This window comes from Macrobrachium nipponense, chromosome 26 (assembly GCF_015104395.2).
Source record: "Macrobrachium nipponense isolate FS-2020 chromosome 26, ASM1510439v2, whole genome shotgun sequence".
Taxonomy (NCBI): domain Eukaryota; kingdom Metazoa; phylum Arthropoda; class Malacostraca; order Decapoda; family Palaemonidae; genus Macrobrachium; species Macrobrachium nipponense.
Window position 1 is genome coordinate 2329972 of NC_087215.1, and position 25000 is coordinate 2354971.

Sequence of the window (25000 nt, forward strand, 5' to 3'; positions counted from 1 at the left end):
AATGTTGTAAATTTGTTAGACTATAATAAAACACGGATAAACATTCAGATACTTATACATAAAATATACAGGCAGGTGGACACAATTCAACTACTTCTTCACAGACCCAAACGCCTAACCAATGTGCAATTTATCCATTATCTCCATTTGTAGGTCACTGACTTGTCCGCAACCTGTTTGCGATATGTATGTGGCAAGTTGCTAACTTTTGTAACAAGTCTATACTAAACATACCCAAGATTAGGATAAATATTAATTATATCTACTTAGTCAACTTGTTATTAATATTTTCCCTCTTAGGCGACTTCCTCGTCCAGCCTCCTGGTGCCCGTAATGGTGACTATCAATATATATTATTTGTATATTGGACTGTGGGTAATTTTATAAGCTTTGTCACAACTTGAGAAGCCAAAAGGTTGTTTTCAGAGTTTGAAGGAAAACTTGGAAGTGTATTGTCCATATGGTTTTAAGTGTATATATGGTACAAGTTTTCAACACAGTTTCCCCACGCACTTCGATATGAGTAGCCTGTTCAACTCTTTGCGTTCACGATGTCACGATTAGTCTAGGTTTGGTTGTTCAGTTTTTGCTCTGGTGTGTTGTGGTTGTTTTGATTTGACAGTGTTGTTTTGCTTTGTGGTTTCGCCAATTTAATAGCTGTTTTGAAAAGAGAGATTGGCTGTCCTCCCCATCATTTTGTACATAGACATATTCAATTTTTTTTATTCACACGAAATCATAACCATTTTGGTACTATACGTACAACCGTGCAGTCGGTAGGTATCTGTATAGGCTACAATGTCAATTTAAGTTCATAACTTGATTTTAAGTTAACAAAACGTTAATTTTCATCTAAATATGAATTAGTAATCCCATTATTACAATATATAAGACTACGGTACACAATTTACAGTCTGCAAGAATTGCTTTTATAGGTCTAGGGTTTCTACCAAAGATTCTTGGTTCAGCTCCAGTGAGCGAACGGCCACAAAATGATTCTTCTTAAATAAACTAAAAAAAAAAAAGGGGGGGGGGGAGGGGGAGGCCGGATATATGTCCACTAACTGAAGTAACGCCAGTTCACAAAACCAATCAATCATGTCACTGGACGATGAATCTCCGCGAGTTAAGCGGAACTTAATTTGGCGAAAGACTTTGACGTTAAGTATAAACTAGCTATTCGTGTAAATGGTCCTTATTATAAGTTGTATACCGGATTTAAGCGGAACTTAATTTAGCGAAAGATTCTTGACGTTAAGCAAAAAACAATATATTCGCATGATCCATAGTATAAGTTGTATATTGATACATATATATTAAAATATTGACTGGTGGTGGTTAATAAACGGATATCAATATACAGTATTAACGAACATAAGAGCAAATAAGTGATAATGCATAGATTTTTAAAAACGTTAACGAAACATTACGAGAAATTAAGGAACTTTCGTTAAGTGTTTTCTTCTAAGTCGACTTTCAATAGAGCGATGCTACGAATGTTGTAAATTTGTTATTTTTGTGAAGGGGAGAGGGATTGTAGTGGGTTGTGGAAAGGTGGTTTTTCACGAAACAACCGCTAGCAAAGCAGCCACACGCTGTTTTTGGTGTTTAAACGTATTTTTTTTTAATCAGGTGGTTAGATTGATAAGCGAACTCTACAGTTTTCTTAGGCTAATAAAAAATGGTACGTTTTATAAGTAACATTTGAAAAACAGAGAGAGAGAGAGAGAGAGAGAGAGAGAGAGAGAGAGAGAGATATTAGTTCTTGCTGGCCTGAGAGAGACACAGACAGACAGAGAGACAGAGAGAGAGATTGACTGATTAGTTCTTGCTGGCGTTGGAGAGAGAGAGAGAGAGAGAGGAACGTTCGTTTTGAACATGTATTTATGTAGTAATAATGAAAAACTTTTGGGAAAGCCTTTCAAATTTAGAACAAAGACATTCTGAGAGACCTTACCTTACCTTAACAGACCTTACATTTTTGTTCGGGTTGCCCAGGTCCCTCAGTGTGAGGCACCTCTAATGTCTACCAGAGAGTTGCTAGTACATCTTCCGGTATATTTTGCATCTTCCAATCTTGGATGGTCTGGGATGCAGTTTAGATATTTGTCGAGCTTATTCTTAAACACATCTACGCTCACTCCTGATATATTCCTCAGATGAGCTGGCAACGCATTGAATAGACGCTGCATTATCGATGCTGGTGCGCAGTGGATTAATGTCCTGTGTGCTTTCCTTATTCTTCCTGGTATAGTTTTGGGCACTATTAATCTACCTCTGCTTGCTCTTTCTGATATTTTTAGTTCCATGATGTTTTCTGCTATTCCTTCTATCTGTTTCCATGCCTGAATTATCATGTGGCGTTCTCTTCTCCTTCTAAGACTATAATAATTTTAAGGATTGTATTTTTTCCCAGTAGTCAAGGTCCTTAACTTCTTCTATTCTAGCTGTAGAGGACCTTTGTACACTCTCTATTTGTGCAATATCCTTTGATAGTGTGGGTACCATATCATATTGCAATATTCAAGTGGACTACGAACATATCCTTTTATAAACATAATCATGTGTTCAGCTTTTCTTGTTTTGAAGTGCCGTAACAACATTCCCTCCCCTTTTTGCTTTACCTTTTGCCAATAGAATTGCTATTGATCATTGCATAACATGTTCCTATTCATCCTCACACCAAGGTCGTTTAAACTGCTTCCTTATTTGTGATTGTCTCATTATTAGGTCCCCTATATGCATATAGCTTTCCTTCTCTGTCTCCATAATTTATTGATTCAAATTTATCAGAGTTAAATACCCATCCTATTTACCTCTGCCCAATCATATACTTTGTTAAGGTCTCTTTGTAGAGCATTCCTATCTTCATCACATGTAATTTCTCTACTTATTCTTGTGTCATCGGCGAAACTACTCGCTACCGAATCCTTAACATTACTGTCTATGTCTGCAATCATAATAACAAACAGTATTGCAGCTAACGTACCTTGTACCTTGTGGCACACCGGATATTACCTTAGCTTCATCCGATTTCTCATCGTTTGCAATAACTATCTGTTTTCTGTTGTGTAAAAATTCTTTTAACCATCTTCATACTTTATCACGATCCTTGTGTTTTCTAATTTTCTTCTTCTAATATATTATGGTCTACCTTGTCAAAAAGCTTTTTGCAAAGTCTAGATAAACCACATCTGGTTTCATTTCTGCTTTTCATATTTTTGTATATGTTCTCACAGTGGGACTAACAGTTGGGTTTGTGTACTTTTTCCGGGTACGAAACCATGTTGTCTTATATTAAACAAATGATTTTTTATTAAATGTTTCATAATATTTTTTCTCATTACCCTTTCATACACTTTCATAATAGTGATGTTAGCCTCACAGGCCTATAATTACTTGCCTCTAGTCTTGATCCACTTTTGAAAGTTTTAGGGGTAATTTATGCTAATTTGTGCTCATCATAAATCTTGCCTGTATCTACACTTGTCTTAATAATATTGCAAGTGGCTTTGCGATAGAATGAACTACCTTCTTTTACAAAATAGCAGGAACTCCATCAGGCCCTGCTGCAGCTCCATTTTTAATTTCATTAATAGCCTGCACAATATCAGCTTCATTAATATCTATGTCAGCTAAATATTTCACTTTTTTTGGTCCCTTACTTCTATATCATTATCTTCATTATCTATTCTAGGGGTGAATTCTCTCTTATATCATTCTGCAATATGTTGCAAATTTCCCATTTGTGTTTCATTCGTTAATCTTCCCTTCAATTCTTAGAGGGCCTATTTCTATTCTTCTTTTATTCATCTTTTGCATTGATATTTATTAGGGTTTTTTTTCTTCCAAGTCCCGTTTTTCATTTTCTTTTGATTGTATAATCTTTTGTTCTGCATTTTCTATTTTACTTTTTAGTTCTATAACTTTCCATGCATTTTTTTCTTTTGCAAGACCTTTTTTCCACTTTCTGATTTTCTGGAACAAGATCCTTCTGTCTCTTGGTATGCATGACTGATGTTTACTTTCTCTTCGGTATATATTTATCCACTATTTTCTCTAATATTTTATATAATATCTCCGTATTTTACCCTTATGTCTTCACTTACGAAAATGTTATCCCAATCTTTGTTTAATTCTTCATTTATTTCTGACCATTTTATATTTTTACTGTAGAAGTTGTATATTTTCCATATCCTTCCCACTTTTTCATTTCTTGCTTATCTCTGTTTTTCACTTGCTTTGGAATGGACTGTTAATTCTATGACATTATGGTCTGAAATACTCGCATTATAAACTATTATTTCTTTAACATAATTCACCTCGTTCACAAATACTAGTCTAAAAGTATTTTCCTTTCTTGTTGGCAGTGATTTATTTGTTGAATGTTGTATTCTAGTAGCATATCTAATAGTTTTTCTTTTCTAATATCTCCCTCTTCTGCACTAATATTACTCTCTTTTTTATATGTATAAGTACAACCACAAATCTCCTATTCGTTCTTTTCAGTCTACGAAAGGAAAGTTGAAGTCTCCAGATAGGAGAATAGTCCGTCTTTGTGATTTCACTATATTTCATCCAATTTTTCTATATTATTAAGTCAAACTCTTTAGTATTAGGAGGTCTATATATTACTATGTTCATTTTAATTTTTCAGATTCAAATCTACTGCTATTAGTTCACATTCTGAGTTACTATATTTCTCATATATTTTTCCTTGTTTTTTTGTCTTTCCCATATATTGCGGTTCCCCCTTGATTCCTATTTTTTCTATCTGATCTATAAGTTTGGAACCCTTTTATTTGATCATCATTCCCAGTCTCTTGGGAATACCAGGTTTCACTTATATTCATTATATCTATTTTCTTTTCAATTTTTGGGTTAGTTCTCTAAGTATTCTATTTTTCTTTTTTGAGTTACTCGTAACTAAACCCTGCGCATTCATCACTATGATGGTTTGTGTGTTTTCCTTCATTTAATATTGGTAATAATAAGGATTTTCCATGTCTCTTTCCTGTTCTGGTATGTTGTTCTTTTTTTCATTTCCAGAAATTCTGACATTAAAAAAAAACTGACTTTTCCATGATATTTGATCTTCCTTCATCATAATTATTCATTTTGTGTCTGAATCTGCAATTTTCTCTGTATCTGCAATATCCTCTTGCATAATAAATACAGTTATTATCTCTTGAGTAGAATCTTGGAGCTGAGGCTTTGATATTTTTTGCTGACATCTCTGCATATCTCGTTGATGGCTTGCTTTTTTCTTTTACCTGATATTCTTTATTCCTCTCTTTATTTGGTTTGTTTAGTGGCATTGGACTTATTTTTGGATTTTATACTTGATTGATTATTTATTTGATTATGATTCATTGCTACAGGGTTGCATTATATTTACATTTTTTGGAGTCGAACTTACATCCTTTTCCTTCTTTTAGGTTTTTGCATATTTTTGGATGCAGATCTCTGCAATCATCCTCATAGCCAGAGAGAGAGAGAGAGAGAGAGAGAGAGAGAGAGAGAGAGAGAGAGAGAGAGAGAGAGAGAGAGAGAGAGATTTTACACCATGCAGCCAGTACTCGTAGTTAGATTGCTGGTACGAATGTTCTGTTATCTGAAACATCATTTAGACCACGAAAGCTTTCAATTTTATACCAAAATATATGAATAAAGACAAATTTATATCTAACTAGTTTCATATAAGGCCTAGGCCCCGAGAGAACTATAAAACATAGGCCTATAAAACGTGTTTCTAAGTTAACTGGCCTTAGACTCACCGAACCAGTTGGTAATTAGTTACCCATTGGATACCACAAAAAATTACCTGTAATTATTCACGTCATAGAAATACTCCTATAACAGTTGTTGCCGAGTTATAAAAAGATATACCTGTAACAGGTGTTGCTAAGTCATTAACCTAGCATTGTAGGCCTACTCACCGAACCAGGTGGTCTGAGCAGTTGTGAGGACGAAGCCAGCCTCCTCCCACCGGGGCAGAGAAACTGCAGGAAACGCGTGGATAGTCCCTACGGACAGACCTGCCAAGCAGGCTACTAAAACGTTGGCTACCTGGAAAGTATTTACGTATATTTACGTATATTTATTGTGTAATAATTCTCTAACGTCAAACACAAGCATTCCTTAATGCTAGATTCCTTTCACACCGTGTATAACACGACCATATGAATTATGTATGAGATTACTTACACGTTGGCTAGCTGGAAAATATATACATTTATATATATTTTCTCATATATCAAGTCAAAATAACCGTTTATGTGGAATTTATTTTACCTTGGGAATAACATATACCCATAAGGAAGTATTTATGAGGTTGCTACCACGTTGGCTAGCTGGAAGATATATTTATTTATCAAATATCTATGTATAAATACCAAGTTCACACACACACACACCACACACACACATACACACACACACACACACACCACACACACACAACACATATATATACTATATATATATATATATAATATATATATATAAATATAATATATATATTCTCAAATATTTCTCTACAAATACCACTCAATATCTACTTCACATGTATTCTCAAATACTAATTTTGAAAAAAACCTTTAATATCTAATTCACTTCACATTGTGAATAACATACACTTGAAGGAATTATTTATAAGAGTATGTACCCAGGCCTAGGTGTGAACCTAGGCCATTTTACACGGTACAGACTATAGAGATAAAAAAGTGAGAAATCCTTTCTCCACCAGAATGGAATTTTTAATGATTAAAAGTCAAATTAATAAAGTAGAATTGGTGTACATTACAGTCACACACAAGTAATAGTCATTGTAAACAGGATTCCTTAAGTTACAATGCAATTAATTTAGGCTTAGGCCTACCGGAACTGACCTGTCTACAGAACGGAGTGAAGGCTGGTCTACAGCAACACTTTTTAGGCAGACAGCATGTCTGGTCGGAGGTGGTGTCTGGTTGCGTCTTTGTATTCTGAAAGAAAAATATTATATTGTTTAATCTGAGAGTATTATGGGGTTATCTACGCGAACTATATTTATATTCACACTAAGGAACCTGTCTTTGGTACTGTAATGACCAGTGCTACGGCAGATGAAAGGGAATTTGGTCCATGAGACTACAGAAATCCTAAAGGAATATTATAGAAGTTTTTCAGAATTTCTTAGCACTACAGTAGAATTGAGGATTATATTCATGACACTACAGAAATCCTACAGGAATTATTGTTGATCTTCAAAAGTTTTTAGTACCACAACCGAATCAGTGATTAGGCTCATGAGACTACAAAAACTCTACAGGAGTTTTGTAGAAGCTCTGGTCAGTCTTGGTACATAATCTGTCAGAGAGGATGTGGAACAATTGTCTGTGACATTCTGATGTTTATTTCAGAACCTCTTCATCTGCAAATGATTTAATTATATTATTCTTTTCATTTTTTTTGCCGATTTGAAATGGTTCAGTTTTAATTATTTCAACATATACCGGTGTCATTAACCTTTGACGCTGAAAACAGAGAACCCTGGTTTAAGAACAGGTTAATTTAATAGTTAACAGCAGTCTCATGCTGTCCTGAACCATTTCTGTTGGTTGGTTAGAGATCAAAGGTCCAAGCATGGCCTCTTAACCACTTCCAAACATTACTAAATCGTTAATTAATAATTTTAATTTCATTATAAAACTAACTTTCTTCCGGAGTGTTGAGCTTGAGCTAGTATGAATGATATATATTTCCATTTTTTCCACCTAGATATCTTATAACTCTCCATTATTGTATTAAGGAAGTAGGCCTATGTATATCTTTTTTAAATGCAGGTGCTAGATCGCAAGAAATAAACTTATAATTCACTGGCAAAAAATAAATTCGGATACAATCAAGAAAAAGGAAAAAGCCAGTAGTATATTATATATATAGTATATATTAGTATATATATATATATATATATATATATATATATATATATATATATATATTGTTACGAAGTGCCAAGTATCTGGTTACCATTCATTAATTATTACCTCACCAAAAGCCAGACACCTGAACCCTCATAACACGTATTAAACAACTGAATACTCTAAAGGCAACAGTGATCCCTTAACACTTACCAGTATTGCAGAAAATTCAGGACTAAGTTTTCATTAAAACAGGTGTGAGGTAATCTTGTAAGTAATTAAATTGATCAAAGGGCATCACTCCATCAACACTTTAAAAGTCTAAGTATTTCCCTGATTGCAGAAGTCTAAGTACTTCCCTGGTTCTAAGTCACTTCAAGTTAATTGAAGGAAAGCAAATTAATTACCATTCTATGTTTCTACCTAACATAAATATAATCAAATGCAATTATACTGGTATAAAAATAAAAACACTTATAAAAAATTTTAAATACAAAAATTTATTATTAAATTCAAAATTTATAAGTGAAATTCACAATATCAGGGAAAAATAACTGTTACTTGAAAACAAAGTAAAGTTTAATTAATTCTTGAATCATTAATTAAGTAAAATTAAATCAAAATTAATTTATCATTAAATTCAAGAAAATTAATTCAATTGAAATTCAAAAGTGTAGGCAATAATTGAAAAATTTGAAATTAATTCACAAGTGCTAAATAATAATAAAAACTTGAAAAGAATTCTAAGTAAATGCAAATTAATTCACAAGTGTTAAATTTAATTAAATGTGCAATGATTAAGCAATGAAAATAACTAAGTCAATGAAATTGTGAATGCAAATGAAAATATAAAATAAAAAGACACACTTCAATAAGAAAATGAACAAGTGCACAAAACAATTGAACAAACACAAAACACAAAAATATTCAATGTGTAAAAGTGTAAATCTTTTTCACTCAAAACATTATAACCATCAGTTTTTACCAAACCTTCATAACCACCTGTTATTAGCTATTAGTTAACCAAACCATCATAACCATTAAATATTAGTTATTAGTTAATCACTGTTCCTAACAATTATTAGTTATTAGTTAATCACTGTTCCTAACAATTATTAGTTATTAGTTGCAACTAATAAAAATATAATACACTTTACCTTGGTATACCAATTTCTTTCTTTCTTTGCTGCAGGCTTGATTCACACTTTCACAAAAACCAGGCGCCGTTACGAAACAATGTTTGTTCAGATTCCACACAAAAAAAACTAAATAACACTAAACAAACTCAAAGAAATATCAAATATGAAATTCTAAGTTACGAGTGACCAATTTTACGTTACGTTAATATAATCTCAAGGATGTCGTGGGGAGAGAGAGAGAGAGAGCGAGAGAGCAAGATGTTAATGCCTCGAGGTTCTAAGATATAATGAAATCTTCTTCCTTTACGGAAACTGGACAGGGCAGATGACACAAACGTTCTGAGGACCATTCTTCTAGAAGCTTCGGAAATCTGAACGCAACTTCACATAAGAAATGCTACATGCAATCCCCATGTGGCTTTGATCAAAGACATACACGTATGAGTTGAGTCTGACTCAACAGACACGTACCCGATCGAAACGGAGGTTGAGCGATAATTACGATTGACATGTTTTGATAACAACGCAAGACTCGAGCTCACTTAATCTTGGGAGATGAAAGTTACTGAAAAACAATTATAGCTTTGAACGGACAAAGAAAATCTCTCTACGTATACGTATATATATATATCTATAATACTATATATATATATATATATATATATATATATATCTATATATATATATCTATATATATATATATATATATATTCTTTACATTATGTTATGCAAAATCTGAACACATTTAAAACATCCTATCTCTAAACTATCTAGGAATCTATATATATATATATATATATATATATATATATATATATATATATATATATATATATATATATATATATATATATATATATATATATATATATTATATATTGCTACTTTCAAAATGCATGTTTCCCCTCTTTGAAATGTCATGTAGATTTGTGTAACATTTTTTCAGATTCCTAGATAGCTTAGAATAGGATGTTTTAAATGTGTGTTCAGATTTCGCATTACATGTTGTAAAAGAATATATATTAACGTAGAACGTAAAAAGAGAGAGACTTTCTTTGTCTGTTCGAAACTACGAATGTTTAACTTTTATGTCAACACTGTAAGATTAGAGGGTCTGCGAGATCCGTTTGCTTTCCTAATCTGTCAACGCGTTTTGATAAGCGATCTCAAATCTTCATTTGTGTTTTGGGAAGAATCTGTCATAGTACATAATAAGACTTCTCCTTCGTGTCGATCGAGTAGAGTACGTGTCTTTTTTTTTTTAACAGACTGGACTCGTAGTGTATGTCTTTGCCGAGTCCCACGTGGAGATTGCACATTTCTTTATGAAGATTGCGTCAGATTTTGAAGCTACTAGAAGCATTTGTGCCAAGAACGTTTTGTATCATATCTCCAATCCAGTTTCCGCAAGGAAGAAGATTTCATTATATCATAGAACCTCGAGGCGGTTAGATCTCCCTCTCTCTCTCTCTCTCTCTCTCTCTCTCTCTCTCACTCGACATCATTGAGATTATATTAACGTAACGTAAACTGGTCACTCGTAACTTAGAATTTCATATTTAATATTTGATATTTCTTAGAGTTTATTTAGTGTTATTAGTTTCTTTTGTGGAATCTGAACAACACATTGTTTCGTAACGGCGCTGGTTTTTGTGAAAGTGTGATATACAAGCTGCAGCAAGAGAAAGAAGTTGGTATACCAAAAAGGTAAAGTGTTATATTTTTATTAGTTGCAACTAATAATAGATAGGGCGTGTGGTTAACTAATATTGATAGGAACTGTGGTTTCAAAACTAATCGCAGGTGGTTATGAAGGTTTGGTAAAAACTGTTGGTTATAATGTTTTGTTTTGAGTGAAAAAGATTTACACTTTTCACATTGCTGATTTTTTTTTGTGTTTGTGTTTGTTCCACTGTTTGTGCACTTGTTCATTTTCTTATTGAAGTGTGTCTTTTTATTTTGTATTTTCATTTACATTCACATTTAATTGACTTAGTTATTTTCATTGCTTAATCATTGCACATTTAATTAAATTTAACATTTGTGAATTAATTTTCATTTACTTAGAATTCTTTTCAAGTTTTGTTGTTGTTTAGCACTTGTGAATTAATTTCAAATTTTCAATTATTGCCTAACACTTTTGAATTTCAATTGAATTAATTTTCTTGAAGTTTGTGATAGATTAATTTGATTAATTTTACTTAATTTGATTCAAGAATAATTAAACTTTACTTTGTTTCAAGTAACAGTAAATTTCCCTGATATTGTGAATTTCACTAATAAATTTGAGTTTAATAATAAATTTTTGTATTTAAAATTTTTGAAGTATTTTCATTTATAACCAGTATATTTGAATTTAATTATGATTATATTTATGTTAGGTAGAAAATATAGAGTGGTAATTGATTTGCTTTCCTTCAATTTACTTGAAGTGACTTAGAACCAGGGAATTACTTAGACTTCTGCAATCAGGGAAATACTTACTTTTCAAGTTGTTGATGGAGTGATGCCCTTTGATAATTTAATTACTTACAAGATACCTCACACCTGTTTTGATGAACTTAGTCTGATTTTCTGCAATACTGGTAAGTGTTAAGGGATCACTGTTGCCTAGAGTATTCAGTCGTTTAATTTAAACGTGTTATGAGGGTTCAGGTGTCTGGCTTTGTGAGGTAACATTAAATGAATGGTAAAGTGTAATAACAGATACTTGGCACTTTCGTAACAATATATATATATTCTATATATATATATATATATGTATATATATATATATATATATATATATATATATATATATATATATATATATATAATATATTTAGGCTCCAGAAATCGAGAACTAATTCGTAATTCGTGGCAAATAATTCATTACAAGTCCAAAAGGTAGGATGTCAGACTCGTCTCGAAGATTCTTTCAAACTAGAACCTTGAACAGAAATCGTATAGGTCTAGTATCCTTTCATACATGCGCATTGAGGCTTACCCAAGCTTAAGAACTAAAATAAATAAATAAATAAAAACTGTAATAAGACGCTAAATAGTGATGAACATTAATATATATCACGTGAGCTTCACAGATAGTTACGTAAGGGTCAATTACACACACACACACACACACCCCGGTTACGTAAGAGTTGAATTAGCCAATGGCTGTTACGCAAGAGAACATATGCAAGTACGGTTCAGTGCAATGCAAATGGTCTGGAATAAGTGTTAACTAGATATTACAACAAATGCAGCTCAAGTGGACAATAAAAAGGAAGTTAAATTAGGGTATTAAATGTGAGGCGTAATGATTTTATTCCAGTTGTCAGGTCTATAATATAACTTTTTTTTTTTTTTCAGTTTTTCAATATTTTGTTTTAAAATTGGGTACAAAACATGACGGCTGTAGGGGAATAGTACTATCATTCACTTCCAATAGACAGCTTATAGACTAGAGAAAGCTTAATCGACTAGATAAACCTACTTTGTAGTCTTAAAAATTTCATTCATTAATCAACAACTCCACATGGAAACAAATTTTCAATATATCGTCGAAAGTCAATACACTATCATATTTTTATTTTTACGAAATCGTGACACAGATTTGACAAGAGACGCCACCGGGACTAAGGAAGCTTTGTTCCAATTTTTGACTGTATGTTTTGCTGTTCTGAGTTTGTATATATGTATGCATGTATAGACTCCCTAGATAGTTCAAAACTGAAGTGAATTGGCCATACAGCTTAGATAGGAACTAGTGGTTTTTAGAAATCTCTCTCGTGAGTGGCAGAGGAAATGTGTCAGGTCTATGCGCAGTTGCAATATTGGCCAAGAGACCTAACATACGACTATAACAGGAAACTGTGTAATTTGACTACTTAACTCTACTTGACAAGGATGTATATATGCCAGAACCTGATAAAAACCATAGAGATACCATGAAAAATGGCATGAATGCTCTTGCTTGACAAGTCATGATAAAAGCTCAGGGTATGGATGAGATTTTATGATTCAAATTTTGTTTAGAAAGCTCACTGAATGATCAGCTCTTGAGAAAACCGCTTGTGCAAGCAAGGATTTCAAATGGACAATGCCTGTAATGAGACGATAGAGACTGTAAAATAACAGGCAGGTTCGTCTGCAAATATCTGTAACCATCATGGAGGGGACTTACATCAGACCTATAAGCTCTATAGATTATCATGAAGGAACTTCGCTAGACCTATAAGCCTTTCCAGTATTCAAAGATTTGAGTAGTCTATGGGCAAGACCGTGAAATGATATGATTAGAATGAATAATATCCTGTAGGGAACTAAGTAACAAGTTCTGGAATCGTCCGGTGAAACGAGTTAGAGATATTAAAAAAAAAGGACCGGCCCCATCCCTCCCCTCATGTAGAATAACCATAACAACCTTCCCCTCTCTCGCCCCCATCCAAACTGCCCAAACTCTAGACTAAACGAACTCTGGGTGCATTCTCGTAATACAATGTGTTACATAATATCCTTAAACCCTCGCCTTCCCAACCCCACAACCCCTGTAGAACAACAAACACCCCTACCCTTCCCCCTTCCCGTGACCTCTCTAGACCAAACGAACTATAGCGGTGTGCATCCAACCCAACCCCAAGCGACGGCACAATGCATCTGGGTGTTCTAGAGGATTTATGGCCGACATTGACCTTTTTCTCCCCCACCCCACCCCCCACGTCCCCAACCCCCACCAACCCCTGCCCTTGATGTTGCAAGGCCGAATGCACCTATCTATTATAACATTGGCGACAGGGGTTCGTTGCTGAGCAGGATACCGGTCAATTGCCGGGAACTCAGCCCATTTGTTGCGGTCGTCGGTCTACCGGTCGTCTTGTTGCATTTCACGTGTGCTCAGATGTACGAGAGAGAGAGAGAGAGAGAGAGAGAGAGAGAGAGAGAGAGAGAGATTAGTAATTTTATTCACACTACCCATTGCTCCTCTTATGATTCTCTAACAAGCTCACTTGGTTTCTCTGGAAAACATACTAGTTTTAAGTTATATATATAAAGTTATGTCGCTAAATTAAAGTATTACAGAACTGTCAACCTGTAACGCATTTCGTAGCATTGAGCAAAAGGATTGGTGAGTAAGAGAAGACTTTTATAGATTGTCAGCAAATATCTCCGGTAGTATACCTTGATTGCTTTACCTCAACCAGCCGGCATATAGTAGTACCACAACTCTAGGTAGTTAAAATTATACTCACGTTTAACAAGACAGTTTAAACCAAAGTTGAAAATCGGGTAACTTAATAAAGCATCTTATCTATTATTTAATCTAATTTAATAGCTTTACTTCCATGATTGCTTTACCTCAACCAGCCGGCATATACTAGTAGTACCATAACTGTAAGTCGTTATACTTACGTATAAAAAGACAGTTTAAACCAAAGTTGAAAAATAATTAATTCGGGTAACTTAATAAAGTATCTTGTCAATATTTAATCTAATTTAATAGCTTTACTTTCCTTACCTTATCAAGACAAGCGATGTGGTTGGTACTACTTTCGTCTATCAAAGGTCTGCGTTCTTGAGTACGGATATCCGTACCAGTCGGTTGAGGAGAGATTTTGTCTTCTTGTCTTCCTCCTCCTCCTCCTCCTCCCCCTCCTTCATCCATTTCTTGTCTTCCTTCGTCCGTTTCCTCTCCTTCAGGTAGAATAAGCTTGTGCACCTTTCCGTTAGTCTCTTGGGAGAATTTTTCTGTCCACGGGTTCGAGGTCTTCATTTGTGCTCTGAAAGGAGAGTGAAACCCGCTCTTGACAGTTTCTTTTAACATTGACTATTAACATGTTTTTTTTTCGGTCATTTTGTCTTACATTCTTGATGCCTACAGAAGATACTACAAAGACACAAATATTTGGCGTCCCAGATGAATAGGTTTAACAAAACTACAATACAACAATGAACACGATGATGTGCATAGGTTACCTATAGGTCTAGGCTTCGAAAGACGAACGCAGCATATATTGTTAATCATTTTAACAGTTGACTGTTAATGTAATTTTTGGTTATTTTATTGCTAATTTTGTAGTGTCTACAAAGGATAATATATAGAAACAAGCATTTGGTGGTATTAATCAATACAGCGAGGAACGCTCGGCCTAGTTAGGTACCAGTGATGCTCAAATCTCATGAGACATGACTCCTTAGGATTTCGTTCAAAATTCACTAACTGGCAACCTACTATGCTCCACATTTATCTATTATTTCAATGCGAAAACGCTATTATTGCATACAATAATGCCATAATATGTTTCCAAAGAGTGAAATCTGTCAATATATTGTAAAACCGTAAAAAAATGTCACGTGTAGCCAAATTTCGAAAAAACACTTACGAAACATTTTCAAAATTTTAGTTCACATATCGCTGAAGCATTTTACCAAAACGCAGTCGTCATCAAACCTCAGTTCAAATGTTAAATAAAAAAACGAAAAAAAATTGTCATAACATTAATGACAGTTCCAAAGCAAGCATAAAATTTGAAATAGTCCTATTTCATTACTTTTACACCTCAACGTAGAAAAAAATGAAAATGTTTTTACAAAAATAGAATGCGCCCACCGTTGTCAACGTGTGTGGGGTAGCATGTGTGACGCCATGACGCACCATTAGTGTCTGTGCAACAATAACCACCTCGTGTAACATAAGTAGGTCTACAATGAGTAGCGACAATGCAATTATCTTGAACATATTTACTTTATATGTGTTAGAGGAATATTTGGATTTTCATATATAATTATTTGTTATTTACTTTACACTTAACATTCACGTCTCTCTATTAACAATTTCTGGCGAGATAGCAAATGAGGTTTTCAACATGTTCTTGCACTTCAAGTTTACACTTTATAAAAGAATTAATTATACACCAAAAGGGAGCAGAAGGACTTTCAAGAAAATAATACTTTAAACCAGTTGAAGAACAAGTGTTCCAGATGCCTAGATATTAATACTTATATTTCAATTAATAGCCATCACCTCAATACAATCAATCCTCAAAGAACAGTTAATCTCTACACATAAAACATTAGTAATAGATTACATCTCAGAAGGCTTAGATTAATGTTTTAGGCCTATAAATAATTTTGCAACGTACAGGCTGCTTAAACACAGCCTAAAACTTCAACATTCAAAGAAAACTGGTTGTAATATCATAATCCTATTGTATTCGTCAAAGAACAGGTAATCTCTACAAATAAATTCATTAGTAACAGATTACATCTCAGAAGGCTTATATTAATTTTTTAGGCCCATAGAACATTTTGCAACATAAGGGAAGTTTAAACACAGCCGAAAGCTTCAAAATTCAAAGAAAACTTGTTTTAATTCATATTCCTACTTTGAAAATGTTATGATTGTTGAGCTTATTAGGTCTACTGTCATAATACAGCAGACGTAGTTCATGTTAAGTATGCCCTCATTGATGGCACCGCTAACCTTATCGCGCCGCACTTTGAACTAAAGTAGCATAAAAGAAAGAAAATCGGTTCAAATCACACACATTACGAAGTATACCAATTCATAAAAGGGATCATATCTAACCACGGTCCGTTTGGTCAATGAACACTAGCTAGACCCTGTGTGTGTGTGTAAAAGAGCCATGATATGCAATAACCCTCAGCCATAAGCAACAGTTAGGACCTCTTCAATCAGTCAGTTCTCTCTCTCTCTCTCTCTCTCTCTCTCTCTCTCTCTCTCTCTCTCTCACGGATAGACTTCTATATGCACGTGACTGCTACCTGCTTGTAGAACGGCTCCCTCTGCATATCCAGTCTCTTCTCTCTCTCTCTCTCTCTCTCTCTCTCTCTGTATATATATATATATATATATATATATATATAATTATATATTTATATATATATATATGAATATATATACCTATATACTATATATATATATATATCATATAATCATATATATATATAGTAATACATACATAAATTTATATATATATAATATATAGAATATATCTATAATAATATATATATACATATATCATATATATCTATATATATATATATATATATATATATATATATATCTATATAATATGTATATATGATAATATATATATATATATATATAATATATATAATTGTTCGAGAAACATTTACATAATCATCTACGAAAAACCTGAGCTAAGCTTTATAAATTTCAAGTTCATTTATTGTTTGACGAGCGCTCATAACCCACTTATTGCGTCACTAGGGGAATTATGCGAACAAAAAAATCTAATAACTTGTAGACATAAAGATAATCTAGGACAAAAAAAAAAAAACAATTAATATTCATAAAGCGGACTAGATAATTATTGCGTCAATCGTCAGTAATCTTGGCATTTGCGTGTCTTACCAAATATGGTGGAATTTGCTGTTTTTTTTTGTGTAATATCAGCTATATCAATTTATCGTCATTAATACGTATGAATAATCTTTTGCTGCAAATATCTTTTGAAATGTTCCTCACCTTGTAATGACCCTAATACAGTTCTTCTATTTTGATAATCTTTTGTTACAGTTTTCAAAATGTGATTAGTAATTTGATTGAATTTTTTCTCTCTTTCTTAATAAGTGGTCTCTTTCTATTTACCATATGAATAGCGTTCGTTTTCCGAATATAATAATAAATAATAATAATAATAATAATAATAATAATATCAATATAATACTTTATTAAAAGTTGGCTACTTCAGCAGCGTTACACTTGTAGAGATTCTTCTCTATTTTCCGAGTAGCGGCTTTTCGTGCTACTGAACAGGCTAATAGAGCGCCTGTTGAGGTCATGATCAAATAGTCAAAATTGGTGTATATATTCGAAGATCAGTCCACCCTCAGCTTCCTAGCCCGAGGATGTCTGGCATGACTATGATATCATAGTTTATCTGTAAAATTCCAATATATACACCCATTTTGACTATTTGATCATGACCTCTATAGGCGCTCTACTAGCCTGTTTAAGTAGCACGGAAAAAGCCGCTATTCGGAAAATAGGGAAGAATCTCTACAAGTTGTGACGCTGGTGAAGTAGCCATTACTTTTAATAAAGTATGCTTGAGAGAGGGTCTGCTTCCTAAGTACAATAATAATAATAATAATTATAATAATAATAATAATAATAATAATAATAACAATAATAATAATAATTGATAGAAGTGGCGTTGATTGACAAAATCAAGAAGAAAGTATCACTCATTGATGTCGTAATACCATAGGATACCAGAGTTGAAGAGAAGACAAGGAAAAAATGGCGGATAAGTATCAAAGAACCTGAAAATAGAAAATAAGAAGGATTATAGGATAGCCAGTGGAAATTGTACCCATAATCATAGGAACACTAGGAGGCACGATCCCAAGATCCCTGAAAAGGAACCTGGAAAAACTAGAGGCTGAAGTAGCTCCAGGACTCATACAGAAAGTGGTCGATCCTAGAAATGGCGCACATAGTAAGAAAAGTGATGGACTCCTAAGGAGGCAGGATGCAACCCGGAACCCCACACTATAAATACCACCCAGTCGAATTGGAGGACTGTAATAAACTCCCCCCCACAAAAAAAAAAAAAATAATAATTAAAATAAAATAATAATAATAATAATATTGAAACAAGCTTGAATTTCAAGTCAATAGCTAATTTAGTCGGCTTGTTCCATTCATGAACAGGGTTCAATTCTACTGAATAATAACTAATAAAAAATAATAATATATAATAATAATAATAAATAATAATAAGTGATAATAATGTTCGATAAGGGGCCGCATTAATACAAAGTGTTAAGAGTCCGTGTATAATTTTTAAGACTACTACAAAAAGCTTGCAAACCCTTCCTTGGGCTCACTTCAGTCCAAATGAACAATAGGCCTACAACATGTACAGAGGTAAATTTAAAAACAAGAGTCGTTGAAGATCGTTGGAGATAATTGCCCTCTTCTTCATCACTGGCCCGTATTAACGAGCTAACGACCGGTGTCAACGATCTTCAACGACTCTTGTTTTTAAATTTACCTCTGTACATGTTGTAACTAATTGTTCATTTGGACTGAAGAGAACCAGGGAAGGGTTCGTAAACTTTTTGTAGTCTTAAAAATTATACATGGACTCTTAACACTTTGTATAATTATTGTGGACCCTCTAGAACATTATATACACTCTCGCGATAGAGAGTTTTCCTAATAATATAATAATAATATAATAATAATAATAATAATAATAATAATAATAATAATCTATGGGAGCTTGAATTTCAAATCGGTGGCCTCTATTGTGGACTTGCTCCATATGAATTGTGTGTTTTCTTCTGAATAATAATAATAATAATAATAATAATAATAATAATAATAATAATAATAATAATAATAATAATAATAATAATAATAATAATAATAATAATACAGCCGCAGTTTTGAAGACTTGAGTGTATGTTTACACAGTAACAAAACATCTTACTTACATCTCTGTAAGATATTGCTAAAACATACAGAATCAAAGGGGAAAGTAGACATTTCAGTAAAGTAAACGGAGACTCCAAAAAAATGTACTATAATCGCTATGAAATCTCGGACATTGACCTGAAATTCAAACAAGCTTTTTTTGTGGTCTTTGGGTCGTGAATTACGAATGGGAACCTTGACATTATCTTCTGGAAATCATTGTAGTTATGTCATCGTAAAGGTCGATGTTAGTATGAGGAACTTGCAACGCAGTAGAACAGTTGTTATATATATATATATATATATATATATATATATATATATATTATATATATATGTATATTATATATACTTCTATATATATATATATATATATATATATATATATATATATATATATATATATATATATATGAATATATACTATACATACAAACTTATTGCCTCATTTCAAATTCCTTTGTCAGTACTTCGATTGTATAAGAGTTTTATATATATATATATACGTATATATATATATATATATATATATATATATATATATATATATATATATATATATATATATATTTAGATGGTCTATATACACGCATGTATCATCATTTGCGCATTGTCAATCATTGCATGCTAAACCACCGGAAACTTTGGGATGGTGATAGAGAGAGAGAGAGAGAGAGAGAGAGAGAGAGAGAGAGGTCCACGTTTGCATGACTTCCCGTCTGGCCTTTGAGAGACAGATTAATTAATTATTAATCGAATGGGATTGATAAAGTCCTCAGGGAACCGCATAATAGCTTTGTTTTTTTCTTTGCTTACTCGGGGAGTAAGCCTAGAAACTATTTTGTTGTTGTTGTTTTTGTTTTTGTTTTCTTCTTCTTCTTGCTGTTGTTGTTGTTGGGGGTGGCGGGGGTAGGAAAAGTCAATGAAAAAGCCTTAAAAATGGTGTTTCGCGTCGAGTTAAAGATTTAGGAATTTTAGGATACGATGTTTATCATTTTCTTATTAGAATGAAAATGTAAAAAATAAATAATGTACAAGTTAAACAGTGCAGAAAAATTATATCTAATAAAATAGAACGTATTTATTTTAATTTCCGTTGGTGAAACAACGCGCTATTTGACCGTAGATTTTATCATGCGCCCGAGTAAACTGGTGGTCGGATCACGCCTTGTTATTCCTAGGTTGACGCTGTCTCTGTGATTTCAGAAAAAAAAGTGGGAATGAGGGTATCCAGCACATCACCCCAGCGCCCACGGATGTTTTAAGGGACGTTTGCATACGAAAAGTGTGAATGTTTTCCTTGAGGTCACCCGTCCAAGTATTGAACAAACCCAGCTGCATTTTAATAATTTCATTAAATCATTTCTCTTTATCTTTATATATGTATATAATTTAAATTTGTTTTCGTTCTTTCTGTATTTCCCATTAGCATTTGTAACTTCTTTCTAATGAACATTTTGATATTCGATGGAAGCTTGACTCTCAAGTCAGTTCCATATGAATATCGGTTTCATTTTGGAATAATATAATAATAATAATAATAATAAAATAATATAAAATAATATAGTAGTAGTAGCCTGTCTTCTTAAAGTCTTAAGCAAAATATGAATAAAAATATAGGTTATTATACTTCATAATTAGTGAGAAAAGCTGAGTGTTATAATAGATTCACATCGAACGTGCATTTGATGTCTAGGCCAGTCCCTTTCGACGCTCCTGATTGGCTGTTGATGAGCCAATCATATCCGTGCTGGAAACTCTCCTCAGTCTCCCTCGAGAGTTCACATAGGCAGTATGTATGTTCCATCGCTCCTGAGGGATACGTTTGAAAGACGTATCCCTCAGGAGAGATGGAAGAAACATCCTGCCTATGTGAACTCTCGAGAGAGACTGAGGAGAGTTTCCAGCCCTGTGATTGGCTCATCAACAGCCAATTAGGAGCGTCGTAAGGGACGGCCTGGCCTAGACATCAAATGCACGGTTCGATGTGAATCTATAGTAAACTGAGCAGTGTCGTTGCCGGCAGAATTTTTGTATAGACTGAGTGTCACGTGGCAATATAGTGTACTATTTGTTACCACTAAGGTTATGGCGACACGCCAATACATACTTTAACGGTGGTACACTGTTGATGGAGGTTTAGTGTTCATTTTTTTTGATGTGTTTTTTCTTTTCTTTTTCTTAGAAGGTCTTTCAAGACACGTGGGTGCGTAGGTGGTGGTGTTTAGTATATGTTTGGTTAGATCCTCATGTTGTGTGTTGTATGTGTGATACATACATATTATTATGTATAAGTATATTGTATGTTTGGATGTATATATAATATATATATATATATATATATATATATATACATACATACATATATGTTTGCTAAAGTCGAACTCCTATTTTCCCAGCCACTGATCAATGTAACGTTGTTGTCGCGGTATTAAATGTCACTAGAAATTCCTCAGCATCGCGTGACTAAACAGTCAGACACAAATATAAAATTAACACAGTAATCTTTCTGATATAATGGAATAATAAAAGGTTATTTGACCCAACTTGAGCAAAATGTGGTTTCATAATATTAACTACGGTTTTAACGCATCTACCATCTTTTATTGTTTTTACGATTATTGACGTAAAAATTTTGAAAAAAAATGGGAAAGCGTTTTATAACAAACTTATTATTTTCGCTTACTCGAGGAGTAAGCCTATAAATTTGTCGTTATTGTGGTTGGGGGTAGGAAAGGACTATGGAAAAGCCTTAAAAGCCTAAAAAGGTCTTAAAAAGGTGTTTCGCGTCGAGTTAAAGGTACAGGAATTTTAGGGTACGATATCGATGATTTATTTATTAGAATGAAGATATAAAAAATAATGTGCGTGTTAGTACAGAACAACTATTTCTAATAATATGTAGCGTTATTCGTTTACGTTGGTGAACCAACGCGCTGTATGACCGTAGATTTTAGGATGCACCCCGAGTAAGCTGGGTGCCAGATCACGCCTTTTGTACTCTGACAGACGTATATTCTAAAATTTTATTTTAGGGACGCTTGCTATTTTTTCTCACGGACATGAAATTGATAAAAAAGTAAAATTTATATTTTATTCCCTGACAGATGTAATATTTCAGTAATTTAAATTTTGTCAGCGGAAGAGTGAAATATGTTAAATTGTCACAAGGTAACGCTGGAGTACTTGACTGTTACGTAACAAAAGTTATCTAACAATTCCTGTGGAATATTGAACAGGTCTATTTTGAAGTTGAGACGTGTTGCAGATATTGATTTTTCTCTTTGTTCAGAGTAAATGTTAAGTTTGTAAAAAAGTTAACCTAACACAGTGTGTTCAACCCGTGGAATTTAACAATATTAAAATAATATTATTGGAAAAGTAAATTCACAATAATATGTCTGTTTGGTCTTGTTAATTGAAATACAAAACAGAAAGCTTTCGATGACCTGCGCGGTCCTCCTTGTCAATCTGAATATAATTACTAACAGTGACCATAAAAAACTTTGTTTTTTGACTAGTTTCCAAATAGCTTGTTTGTAAAACTAGTCAAAAAACAAACAAAGTTTTTGTATGGTCACTGTTAGTGATTATATTCAGATTGACAAGGAGGACCGCGCAGTTCTTCGAAAGCTTTCTACTTTGTATTTTAAAATAAGATCAAACAGACTATTATTGTCGATTTACTATTCCATTTCATTGAATTAACTCGTGTGATTATGAGTTTTCTTTGAATTATTATTATTATTATTATTATTATTATTATGATTATTATTAATGAGAAGATGAACCTTATACTTCTGGAACAAGCCCACCAAAGGGGCCAACAACTGGAAATTCGAGCTTAACAAAGAATATTTTGGCGTTCAGTCGAAAGGAAGTATCTATCAGTAATCCACAAAACTAAAAACACATCAAGACGTAATATCACTTAATTAACCACTGTGTTATCTCAATTTACCTTGCGCGACTGCGAACGATTTTTCAAAGTCAAAAGTTTCGTATCTCTACTGAAAGTCGTTCAAGGAGGAGAGAGGTGACGGCTGCCCCGTTCGATGGCCAGACCTGCACTGAGAAGATATTGGATGCAGTCGCGGATATTTACACTTGGGGGAGAACACTTACTTTGCGGAACAGAGATGTCACGTCGCGGTCAAGTTTACGTTGGCGGCATTTTCGTTTTGTCGATTACGTTCGTTTGACGCTTGTGTGAAGGTCCGGTTACACCAAATAAGGAGTTGTATATTATTATTATTATTATATATTATTAATCCTGAATTTCCCCTCCTCATTATATCTTGTGGTTACTGTTTTTTTATGAACATCACAACGTTTGTTTTTGGAAGCTTGAATTTCAAGTCAGTGCACCTTTTGTGGTCTTGGTCCATATACGCAAGTATGGTTCTCCATCTTCTGAATAATAATAAATAAAATAAATAATAATAATAATAATAATCATCATCATCATCATCTCATCATCATCATCATAATCAATCTCAATATCATAATAATAATAATAATAATAATAATAATAATAATACCAAACATCAAGAGGCCATCTCCCGGGATGTGATCATACAGAACACGAAGATCATCGGGAAGGCCCCTGATGCCCGTCGGTTACGCCTGCTGGAGGCGCTTCTCATCCAGCAAATAAAACCTACTCTGAATACGACGCAGGAAGAATTTCTCCTCCCTACGAGTATGAGAAGACCTGCCACCAACAATGACACCACCGATCACGACAAACTCTACGGAGACAACGCCTCCTCCGAACGAGGTACTCCTGCAGCCGATGGAAATTCAAATTGGCCGTGACGTCCCGCAGCGTAGCGCAAACGCCCATCAAACGTTACCGTGCCGCTCAGGAGGTCTAGACCAAGGTGTCCTTGGTCTAGACGGCTGCAAGACCTGCAGCATCGCAACCATCGACTCGGAGAAAGTGGCTTGAGACCTGGCTCAAGCCACCAATGAAAACGAAGACTTACCGCCACCAGCCAATAGGAGATCAGCATGGGGCAGACCCCTGCTGTCAACCCCAAATATAAAGAGGACGAAAGAGCCCGTGCTGACATAAGGTCAGTTTAATCAAAAACAACAACAACAACAACACAAATAGATCAGTCCACCCTCAGCTTCCCAGCCCGAGGATGTCTGGCAGCTCCAGACGAAAGCTCGCTTCAAGAAAGAAAGAGAGAGAAAATCGTTAATGACTTTGATGACTATGGTATCATAGTTTATCTGTAGAACTCAAATATAGACACCTATTTTGACACTATTTGATCATGACCTCTATAGGCGCTCTACTAGCCTGTTTAAGTAGCACGGAAAAAGCCGCTATTCGTAAAATAGAGAAGAATCTCTACAAGTGTAACGCTGCTGAAGTATCCATTACTTTTAATAAAATAATAATAATAATAATATTCTTTGGAAGCTTGAATTTCATGTCAGTGGTCCCTTTGGCTGGCTTGTCCCTTGCTCCGTATGTATAGGCTTCATCTTCCGAGTAA

General features: G+C 33.7%; 2 protein-coding genes across 2 annotated transcripts in view; one reads left to right on the forward strand and one right to left on the reverse strand.

The window, feature by feature from the left end:
• LOC135199960 (facilitated trehalose transporter Tret1-like) overlaps window positions 1-25000 on the forward strand; it is an 82579-nt gene that overhangs the window by 23274 nt on the left and 34305 nt on the right. The window lies entirely within an intron of this gene.
• LOC135199754 (uncharacterized) lies at window positions 5501-23608 on the reverse strand. Its single transcript, XM_064227910.1, has 4 exons — window positions 23452-23608; window positions 14538-14799; window positions 6891-6986; window positions 5501-6069 (listed from the first exon to the last, which is right to left on the reverse strand). The coding sequence occupies exons 2-4, from the start codon at window positions 14790-14792 to the stop codon at window positions 5932-5934; spliced, it is 489 nt and encodes a 162-aa protein (XP_064083980.1). The 5' UTR covers window positions 14793-14799; window positions 23452-23608; the 3' UTR covers window positions 5501-5931.